The sequence below is a fragment of the Brachyhypopomus gauderio genome, unplaced genomic scaffold (assembly GCF_052324685.1).
Source record: "Brachyhypopomus gauderio isolate BG-103 unplaced genomic scaffold, BGAUD_0.2 sc88, whole genome shotgun sequence".
NCBI lineage: Eukaryota > Metazoa > Chordata > Actinopteri > Gymnotiformes > Hypopomidae > Brachyhypopomus > Brachyhypopomus gauderio.
The window spans coordinates 620,255-631,593 of record NW_027506909.1 but is presented as its reverse complement, the minus strand read 5'-3'; the positions used below and the strand labels follow the sequence as shown (position 1 = coordinate 631,593).

The window sequence follows — 11,339 nt, the reverse complement described above, 5'->3', positions numbered from 1 at the left end:
GGATACGGACCAAAACAAAACCGTAGCATTTATTTCAGGGCTATTGAAAAAACACTCCGTCACGAGTGTTACGTTTGGCACCCCCGCCTCAACAACTCTACGTTCGCCCCCCCCCCCCGCTCAACAACATGCCTGCCTGGTTGATGCTTCGCGAGCGGCGCGAGGGTCCGCGCGGCGACAATGACGTAATCGCTGTGGCTCCGCGTGTGCGCGAGTGCCTCGCGCGCTGTCAGTTCGAGAGGTCGTGCACCTCTCGAATTTTGTAACTTCGCGCCGCGCTTCAGCGCAATGAACAAAGTCATGTTTGCAGGGTTCATACACCTTTATAAGGTGGAATTAAAGCACTTGTACGTCACTTTCAAGGTCCATTTCAATATTTCCCAGTATGTTAAACATAATTAAGTTAAATATTTATACATATACTCGAAATAATTCGCTTTTATCACATTATTTAATGGTTGTTTATTTAAAAAAACGCCCAATCTTCACGTCTTCACGTTCTCTCATGTTTCGTCCTGGAATTACAAGAGGCTCGTATTTGTTAACGTAATAAAAGAGAACTGTTCAGTCAGACAGCTATTTGGTGTGAAACCAAGTAGTTACAATTTCAAGCATTTTAAAGTACTTTAACCTAAATTCCAGCACTTTTCAAACCTGAAACATATAGCAACATTAAAATTGGTCAGGTAAATGTTCATTCCCCTGTTTTGAGGGGTGTTTCTACCACATATCGTTTCGGACAAAACGCCTATCGTTTCGGAGAACACTGCAGTGACGCTCGCGAAAGTATAAACGCCTCCACCGTTCGCGCACCCCCCCTCAACAACGCCTGGTTTATACTTAAAGCCTGGTTTATACTCGACGCGCCGCGAGCGGCGCGAGGGTCCGCGCGGCGAAAATGACGTAATCGCTGAGGCTCCGCCCGTGCGCGAGTGCCTCGCGCGCTGTCGCTGCGCGAGGTCGTGCACCTCTCGAATTTTGCAACTTCGCGCGCGCGCCGCGCTTCAGCGCGATCGACAAAGTCATGTTTGCAGGGTTCATACACCTATACAAGGTGGAATTAAAGCACTTGTACGGCACTTTTAAGGTCCATTTCAATATTTTCCAGCATGATAAACATAATTAAGTTAAATATTGACGCGCCGCGAGCGGCGCGAGCGTCCACGCGGCGAAAATGACGTAATCGCTGAAGCCCTCGCGCACGGTCGGAGCCACAGCGATTACGTCATTTTCGCCGCGCGGACCCTCGCGCCGCTCGCGGCGCGTCGAACCAGGCTTCCAGGCTGAATTTTGTAACTTCGCGCGCGCGCCGCGCTTCAGCGCGATGGACAAAGTCATGTTTGCCGGTGTTCTGTCGGATTTTCCTACCTTGTCGAATTTTTATGGAGTGATTTTTGTTTCAATAGTTCCACAAAAGCAAAAGTAAATCCAAGAGCAGAAAATATATGTTATGAATGCAAAACAGAAAAAGATATATCAAAAGTATATATTTTTTATATAATTGGTTATTTGAAACTTATTTTCGTTTGCATTTTGACAAGTTTTTGGTTCCATTGTTTTTGTTTTTTTGGATTTTCCCAGTAAGGTCTTTTGCTTCTGGAATCTCTCTTTGCTTCTGCTTCGTTTTTTGCTTCTGACTTTTGGAACACATTTCACGTGTGGGAGGGGCTTAGATGAAGGCGTTCCTCTGCAATCTCCATTGGTCACTGATTCCGGACTGACACAGAGCTCTGGGACCAAGCCACGCCCACCCCACCTGGCAAACATGACTTTGTCAATCGCGCTGAAGCGCGGCGTGCGCCTCTTGAATTTTGTAACTTCGCGCGCGCGCCGCGCTTCAGCGCGATGGACAAAGTCATGTTTGCCAGGTTCATACACCTATACAAGGTGGAATTAAAGCACTTGTACGTCACTTTAAAGGTCCATTTCAGTATTTCCCAGCACGTTAAACTTAATTAAGTTAAATATTTATACATATACTCGAAATAATTCGCTTTTTTATCACATTAGTTTATGGTTGTTTATTTTCAAAACGCCCAATCTTAACGTCTTCACGTTCTCTCATGTTTCGCCCTGGAATTACAAGAGGCTCGTATTTGTTAACGTATCGTTTCGGACAACACTGCAAAGCCATATTTACGTTTGATGCCTGATGTATATATACGGTCTCTGGTCAGGTAAAAATGTTCTTTCCCCGGTTTTGCAGGGGTTTTTTATTCTCCACTGCCACCTATCGCCACCTATCGTTTCGGAGAACACTGCAGCGACGCTCGCGACGTTCGCGAAAGTATAAACGCCTACACCGCTCGCGCAGGGTCGCGCGAGGTGGGCGGAGTCGCGCGCTACGGTCGCTCGGGAAAGTTCGCCACGCCCGCCGCACCGGACCTTAGGGCACAGGTATCTGCCAAAATTGGACCGCGGACAAATTTAGTTGAGTACGCCTGGTCTATGGGAATGCTTGTGGATAAAAAGCAAACCAAACAGACATGCACACGAGGACGCTTTGGCCTTCTGGGATAGATCAAACCCCTCTGGTCATCAGATTTAATCCAAGGAAATTTACTGAAGCAATTAAACATAGCAAAAATTCTCTTGTCTTGTCTTCGATCTCCCCCCCCTCTCTCTTCTCCTCTCGTTATTTGGCTAGATGCCATTGTACAGTACACTTTATTTCACTCAATTTGTCTTAGGTAGATAATTACCCAATTCAGGCTCAAAGACCCCCTTTGGCAGTAGAATATCCCATATGCGTTTTCGCACTGAAACTTCTGAAAAGACCCATCTGCACTAAATGTTTAGAATCACAGACAGAACCACAGACAGATTAAATTATTTATCTAATCAATGACCAAGCTGGTTTTCAATATATTGCAGCCATTTAACACACCACAGTGCCTTTTTACACCACGAGTTGCTGATGGCTGTCAAAGCACTGATGCGGGGTGTTAAGGAGGAGGCTACACACCACATCAAACAGCAGGCTCACCCTTTGGCTGAACTGACACCAGATGGATGAGACATCCAGTCTGAGCCTGTGTGGACAGGCCAGAGCTACACTCAGTCTGAGCCTGTGTGGACAGGCCAGAGCTACACTCAGTCTGAGCCTGTGTGGACAGGCCAGAGCTACACTCAGTCTGAGCCTGTGTGGACAGGCCAGAGCTACACTCAGTCTGAGCCTGTGTGGACAGGCCAGAGCTACACTCAGTCTGAGCCTGTGTGGACAGGCCAGAGCTACACTCAGTCTGAGCCTGTGTGGACAGGCCAGAGCTACACTCAGTCTGAGCCTGTGTGGACAGGCCAGAGCTACACTCAGTCTGTCAGCCAGTCACCGGGAACATCTCCCACCCCATTGCTCATTAATAAATGTTCGGCAGAACAATCAGTAAGAACTTTAGATCCTTGCATCTTGCATGCATTTCTGTTTCGTAGTGCAGGTTATCACAGTATGCAGTAATACATGAAGTGGAAATCATTTGAGATATACAATGTGGCAATAAGAAAAATGGTTTTACAAGTGTGTGTGTGTGTGTACATGCCCCAGTACCCAGGATGTTAGGGTTAAGCGTGTGTTTCATGCGGCCAGTGCTGACACATCTAACCCAGTGTGGACAGAGAAATGTAAGCAGCAGGCCCAAGACTGATGGGTGTTCAGGAGTTGGGCTGCTACACCCTCCCTGTTATAGCCGTCTTGCTGTGCCCTGGTGTTGGGAGAGAATACCCCGTCTGTCCCTGCACCAGCAAGTTTGCTGGATCTGCCCAGAAGGGGATACACACCATACTACCTGGGCCAGGGAGCAGGGCACACTGTCTTACAACCTATCATCATAACGCCACATATTGTGATTGAAACTTACAGTCCAACATGTTAACAAAAACACTGGTGAGTCCGCAATTTGATCTGGTCAAAAGCATTATTGCATTAGCACATGACAGAAAGTTTGATGGTGCAAGATGCCTGAGCCCATCTGGATCATCTACGTCTGGTTGGGATGCTCAGAGCGTACAGCTCTGGGGGGGTTTAGGAGGTATTCTGCATCGGCAAGAGACCTCGTCACATCCTCCTCAGCTCCCCACACGCCCGTGTAGTGCACGTCCGGGACGGCCCGTCATAAATCAAGCGATGGAGAGAGACGCCAGCAGGTCTCTCAGAAGTAACATAGCCCAGTCACTCTCCACTGGTCCCAGGAAACTCCCATTTGAGGGACTGGAGGAAGTTTAGGGGATTCTCTCTTCTCTGTGAAAAGTTTATGAGGTGCAGGGAATTTTTTTTAGAAAGCAACAAAATTTTCCCATGCACAATACAAGTGACAATACAAGATTTTTTAAAGTACTTTAAGAACACTTATTTGTATGTAGTATAATGATTATACCGTTCCTCTAACAACAAACAAACAAATAAATGAACCATAAATAAAACTTCAAAACTGTAAGACTGAACATTGCATAGATGAGGCCTTCATGCTAGGCATCAATGAAGCGCTCCCTGCTCTCTGGTTTACCTCTGTCTCTCGAGGGAAGGTGACCCATCTTGCCTGATTTCTCCCTCTTTTGGTCTCCAGCACAGTTGGCGTTAGTGCGCTCACTGCTTTGTAGCGCCCAGGCAGAGGGAGATTTGTGGCTCTAATTTCCTTAAGATCCACCATAAAACTGCCTGCTTTGTCTGCAGGGGAACCACTGGCTTGCACTGCAAGGGTGAATTATGACTCGGCTGTCACGGTATCACTGATTGAAGAGTCCAGCAGAGAAAGTCACTGACTGTAGTGAGGACATGCTTTTGTAAAATGGCTGGTATATATCATGCGGGAATATGGATATTGTTTGTGCATGACCAGTGACAGGAAAACCCATATCTTTGGAACATCAGGACAGCAGCATTATTAATGTGCCGAGTTGAACAAGCGGCGGAAAATTAGCTATATAGGCAGCTCGTGCAAAATTCAAACAATTTCATGCACTGTCTTCAAGGTGACCTTCCAGCTATAAAACAGTGATGAAAGCAGATGGTATCAAGCCCAATAAGAAGGAAATAAATATGTAGTTAGCCATCTGTGTGTGCGTACATCTTTAAAAGAACAGAGATCAAAGTAAGATCTGTTTTACCCCAGTCTGCAGTGCTGTCTAAATTGTATGGCGATCTAATTTCACACGTATCGGGAAAAGTATGCCTTGTTTATCATGGTCTCATTAACATATAAATTAGGTACTCACAGAGCCACATCATTTTGAGCCTAGGCACTAAAAAAGGGAAATTGAGAGGTAAAATGGCCAGAGTCTAATAGTGAAGGCTGTATGCTTCCACTCGCCATGTATTGCGTGAAAAATCCTCCTTAAATTGTTTGACAAGGAGAAGCATGAAATTAGCTAAATTTGAACAATTAGTCTCCGTTTTGTCCCAGTAACAGTGGAATCTTGAAGAACACCTGTAACTAATCTGCACATTCTCCTGTAATGTCATCGCAGTACTTGAACAGCATTTCTGAGTATTTGTCTTTTCCTTTCGGGCACGCCAAGCCATGAGACTGAGTGGCTTTACAGGCTTTACTCTACGTCTGCCAGTGTCGTAGAGTAAGCTATAGCGGGACAGTCAAAATACCCAGCAGTGCTAGAGTATGCTGGGTAAACGCTCTCACAAGTGGTGGCTGGACACCCTCTGCATCCCCAGTGAAAGCAGGCGTGTGTGCAGGGTCATATCCTCCCCCATCTTCCTGTAGCTGGAGGAGGAAGGTGGAGGGTGTCACCCTGCCACACGTTGCTCTCTCTCTCTCTCTCTCTCTCTCTCTCTCTCTCTCTCTCTCTCTCTCTCTCTCTCTCTCTCTCTCTCTCTCTCTCTCTAAACAGCTCGGGAGTCGTAAAGCCGGGACTCTATGGGGGGAGGCGTCAGGGCTGCACGCGCCCCGGGGGGGCCAGGCCCTCACAAAAGGGCCTCAAAGCCGGGCGGCCGGTGACTTACGGCTGGGAAAGTGCTCGGAGGGCACAGGTGGACCCGGCTCGTCAATGGCTCTAGGATCGCACCATTTCTTTAGAAAGCAGTCTTTAGGAAACAGCGTGTGCGTGGAGTAGTAGAACACTGTTAGGTGAGCACATCCAACCCCCCCCCCCCCCCCCCCCCCCCCCCCAACCCCACACCACCCCCCCCCCCCCCCCCCCCCCCAACCCCACACCAACCCCACACCATCCCTCCAGCACCCAGGACAGACTTTTGGTAGTGGAAGAAATTTTCGCCCATGCTTTAGAACAAATGGTGATTCTTCCACAGCTTGCCAGACAGGAACAGTTGTGTGCACAGACGAACACCTGAGCAAACCTGCTACTCGTGACAAACAGCCACCTGTCCTGAGCCGTCCAGGCGTGACGCCGACAGTCACTGCTGAGCAAGCACGGACTGACAGACTTTGGACGTGATTACATCAATCAGTCAAGGCCGGTTGCAGTGCGACACTTTACAAGTGTAAAAAATTCCAGCAGTGCAGCAGAGAGCTAGAGTCTGACACACGGCCCAGATAGAGCTGAGTTGAAAGAACTATGTCGATAGAGCTGTGTGGATAGAGCTGAGTCAATAGCCAATCATGTTACAAATATTATTAGTGTAAGCATGTTGCTTCGGGGCCAGGAAATTCAGTACTCAGTGAGGATCAAAACATCCAAATGTGATGTGAAAGGTTTATGTGAGTTGCATCAATTATGCTTAATAGTGTGAGGAAAGGAAAGGTATATTCTTTGTAAAATATTTCAAGTTTTCAAATTTTGTGAACATTCCTTTAACACTTAAGACGTGAGCAGAGAGAGTCTCCATGGTTAACTCGTGTGCTTGAAGCATGTGGCCTTCATGACAGCACTTCATTTTCACTTCATTTTCACTTTAAGCTCCTTATGATCTAAGTATTGTGTTCTCTCATTTTCCCATGACTAGCAAAGTATCACTGTTCCATCCAGTAACGCTCCGTGTTTCAAGCAGGTCCATTTACATCCACCCAGATGAGGACCAGAACCAGAAACCAACTCAGGGATAAGAGCTGCACACCCAGTTGGGTCTGACATTATCCATGAAATCATTAATGTTCAAATGGCTCTCTGAAAAAAAGCTGAAATACTTCTACCTTTTTATTACAGAAAGAGAGAGATAGAGAGAGAGATAGAGAAGGAGAGAGAGAGAGAGAGAGAGAGAGAAGGAGAGAGAGAGAGAGAGAGAGAGAGAGAGAGAGAGAGAGAGAGAGAAGGAGAGAGAGAGCATAGCTGTCAGCTCTCACTTTACAACTCTATGATTCAGGTAGTGATGCTCTTCTCATGCCCCTGTTCAGATCTTTTCTTGAACTGTAACACCACAGCTTGTAGATTACAGTCGTATGACAGGCAGCCATCACGTTTCCATCAGCTGAGAGAATCATTGTTGGGTGCAGCACGTACATAAACGCTTAAAGACCATAAACAAAAAAAGCAAAAAAAAAAAAAAAAACAGCTCAGAGAACATTCCTTCGGGGTCAAAGGTCAGGCTGTTGGAGAAATGGAGGCGTGCTGAGGGGAGCTTGGCGAAGACACTGCGCTGACGAGCGGCAGAGCCAGACAGCCGTGATGAGAGAGTGATTGATACAGTAGCCAGACTCGTGCTGGTGGACGGCCGTGTGAGAGGAGGAGTGTCACGCTGGCCGCAGGGCGGGAGTTGGGTTTGTTCAGTCGGGTGTCCATCCCTGACCCGTAGACTCCTGACAGCACCGCCATTGCAGGGAGTCGCCTCTCATCTGTTTCTGCTTCTCAGCGCTATCAGCTCTTTTAGAGTAAATCTCGCTACTGGACTGGACCACGCTACATGACATTCATCCGCCCTTCTGTTCTGCACAGGCTTCACCCCACTTCATGCCAAGGCTGGGCTAACTTGAGGAGCTATTAACTTCGATCCAGCCGTCTGAAGGAGGACAGCTCTTCTTTGTCACAGATTCATTTCACTTGCTTTCATTCACTTGTTATTTCTCAGCAACTGAGTAAATTAACGAAATAATTGCAATGTTATTATATAATAGTAATTCAAGTTATTACAGTTTGACATCAGGTCTTAGGCAGCATAACTTTTCTACAGTGTTTTCAGTTTTCCAGGTGCTGGTCTTAAACCTGTCAATACAGGCAATGCGTTGACACATATTCAGAGTTTGAGACTCTTTTGTGACAGAGTGATTTATTAAAAAAGTGTGAAAGTGTGGAACCTGAGGTGGTTGTTCCTGTCCAGCAGGTGATCCCCTCAGAAGAAGTTCTGGCATCAACGAATTTCACTTCTCGTTTCAAGTGAACTATTTCAAGCATGCCACACTGGACCATGCTGGTTGCACCACAAAGTCAAGGCACGGAACCTTTTTGATTCAGCTTTTTGATTTAAGCAATTTTAACATATCATGTTGCAGTACGTGAACAGTGCCTGAGTGAAATAATCAAATCATCTGTGCGAAACCTGCTGGTTTGCATGAATCCACTGGATACTAATTTCACTTGCCCTAGATGAAGTCATAGGAGAATAACCAAAGCGTTAGGGACTATCAAATTCCTCAGATGTCACAGACTGTGGGGTAAGACAGCGTACAAGTGCAAGGTTAGCAGTGCACAGGGCAAGGCTTCTGTTTACAGAGCCAGGGGTCAGATCGTAGTGTGTGCAGGGGGTGCAGATGGCTGTTATTTGAGAGGCAGAGTGGTTAAACACATCATATCAGCACTTCATCTTTCACTGCCTCGCGGTCCACGAGCATCACACTCTTCTACTCTTGAATGTGCAGTGTCTCGTTTTTTCTACAAATGTCAGGAGGACGTCTACAAACTTCGATAACTACATCATGCCCGCGTTGGTTAAAAATATAAGCAAGTTAAAATAATTAATGGTGCCCAGATGAACATACCATCTGATGCTGGTCCCCCATCAGACACTAGCTTCAGCTTTACTGTCTGCGCGAGCGTCTCAGGTGTGTTGATACAAACAGAGTCAGAATGCTGGTGTGTGCTGGGGGATCCAAATGCTTCAAAACCCAGTGGATCCCCCAGCAGATCTAGTGAGCACCCATCCATCTCTGAGCTGAATATCCCGTGCAGTGAGGCATGTGCTGGAATTCAAGTAAATAAGCCCTGTGCTGGATAAGAGTGTGCATGCCGAGAAAAGCCAGGATCTTCTCCTTTCTTGCACATGCACACACACATGCACACACACACACACACACACACACACACAGATGTGTTTTCACACTGTCTCTCTCATTTCCACTCACACACAAACATAGACACACAGACACACACACACACACACACACACACACACACAAACATAGACACACAGACACACTCCCGCGTGGAGAGAGAAGTAAAGGAGCAGTGTGTGCGCTCAAACGCTGCACACGCAAAGCCAGCGCTGAACTGTATTAAGTATGAAACCTCTGTGCCCATACCTTCCACATAGACCTGGTCCTCTCCGCTGGGCGTCAGTGTCTCGTGTCCTCCCTGATATCCTACACCATTTCTGAGTGCGGCTCTGTCCAACAGGACCGACTACACCAGTCAGGGAGGAGGAGCCGCAGAAGAGAAAAAAAATTCAGCATGAATTAGCATTCCAAAAGGAAGCATGTGACTTTGGCTGCCCAATCACTGGTCCCCGTGTCACTCGGGACCAACCCACACTACTCCCTGCCTCCTTCCTTGTTCTTGTTTTCAGCAGAATGGCACTGACAGGATTGTAGTACATACAGTAGTACATTGTAGTACATAGTACATACAGTAGTACATTGTAGTACATACAGTTGAATGTGTCATTGTCACTGAAGAAACACTGTGACATTTTACTTGTGCATTTAACCACAGCAATATCTGCTGTTTCTATTACAAAAAAAGAGAGAGGGTGACGAAAATAATAAATAATAAATTTATAGATAATAATAAATAATATCATTTTAGACTCAGTGTACGCATATTTCAATGAGGGTGGGCAAAAGGCGGGAAATGAAGACGAAAGGCTGTGCGCACCCGTCCTTTCTGCCCCCAGAACCGCACGTTCACAGGTGAAACTGCCCCTGCTGTATGCAGGCCCTGTCCCGCCTGTCCTGACGTGTGCACAGTCCTCCATCTTCCTGAAGACTCTGTGTCACATTGCTGGAGGTAGCGGTGGGGCTGGGGGTGGTGGTGGTGTTGGTGGTGCTGTTGGGGGTGGTGGTGGTGTTGGGGGTGGTGGTGTAGGAGGTGCTGTTGGGGGTGGTGGTGGTGGAGGTGGTGGTGTTGGTGATGGTGGTGTAGGTGGTGCTGTTGGGGGTGGTGGTGGTGTTGATGATGGTGGTGGTGGTGTTGGGGGTGGTGGTGTAGGTGGTGCTGTTGGGGGTGGTGGTGGTGGAGGTGGTGGTGTTGGTGATGGTGGTGGAGGTGGTGGTGTTGGGGGTGGTGGTGTAGGTGGTGCTGTTGGGGGTGGTGGTGGTGTTGGTGATGGTGGTGGAGGTGGTGCTGTTGGGGGTGGTGGTGTAAGTGGTGCTGTTGGGGGTGGTGGTGGTGTTGGTGATGGTGGTGGAGGTGGTGGTGTTGGGGGTGGTGGTGTAGGTGGTGCTGTTGGGGGTGGTGGTGGTGGAGGTGGTGGTGTTGGTGATGGTGGTGGAGGTGGTGGTGTTGGTGATGGTGGTGGAGGTGGTGGTGTTGGGGGTGGTGGTGTAGGTGGTGCTGTTGGGGGTGGTGGTGGTGTTGGTGATGGTGGTGGAGGTGGTGGTGTTGGGGGTGGTGGGGCTGGGGGAGGTGGTGTTGGAGGCGGTGGTGTTGGGGGTGGGCTGCTGCCTGACCCAGGTTGCCCTGACTTTACGAGAGCTCTCGGCGGCGGGTGTTAGAAAGCGATCACGCCTGAACGGCGAGCACTTAGACACATCTGCAGACGTCTGGCACTCCAGAGCAGACGCACAGGGTGCTGGGACATGAAGTGGGTTGGCGCGGCGCTGAAGGCCGTTAAGAGATGGAGGGTATGATGGCGTGAGACACACAGGTGAACTGGCAGTAGAGGGTTAATTAAGAGATGGAGGGTATGATGGCGTGAGACACACAGGTGCACTGGTAGTACGGGGTTAATTAGGCAGGTCACAGAACAGCCAAAGATGTGAATGGGTATATTGTTTGGTTTTCTGCTTCTGATAATAAGTTCCATAAGCTTCCTTTATGTGCACCAAGGGAGGTGAAGGAAGTCCCTGTAAGGAAATAGAATGTAAAGAGTAAAAATAGCTAATGGGAAAAAATGAAAGAGAGACAGCAGTTTTCTCTCAAGAGACATATTATATTCAGGCCATATTTGGTGTGTCGTAGTTTACATTTCACTTTAAACCCTACAACAATAAATGACTTAAAATATG

General features: G+C 47.8%; 1 protein-coding gene across 1 annotated transcript in view; it reads right to left on the bottom strand.

Annotated features, from left to right (window-relative positions):
- Positions 1-9,536, bottom strand: part of phc2a (polyhomeotic homolog 2a (Drosophila)) — a 29,787-nt gene extending 20,251 nt beyond the window's left edge. The window contains 1 exon segment of the mRNA XM_076991957.1: positions 9,417-9,536. Within this exon segment, the coding sequence (XP_076848072.1) occupies positions 9,417-9,425 (9 nt within the window). The 5' untranslated portion in view covers positions 9,426-9,536.
- Between the last annotated feature and the right edge of the window lie 1,803 nt (positions 9,537-11,339).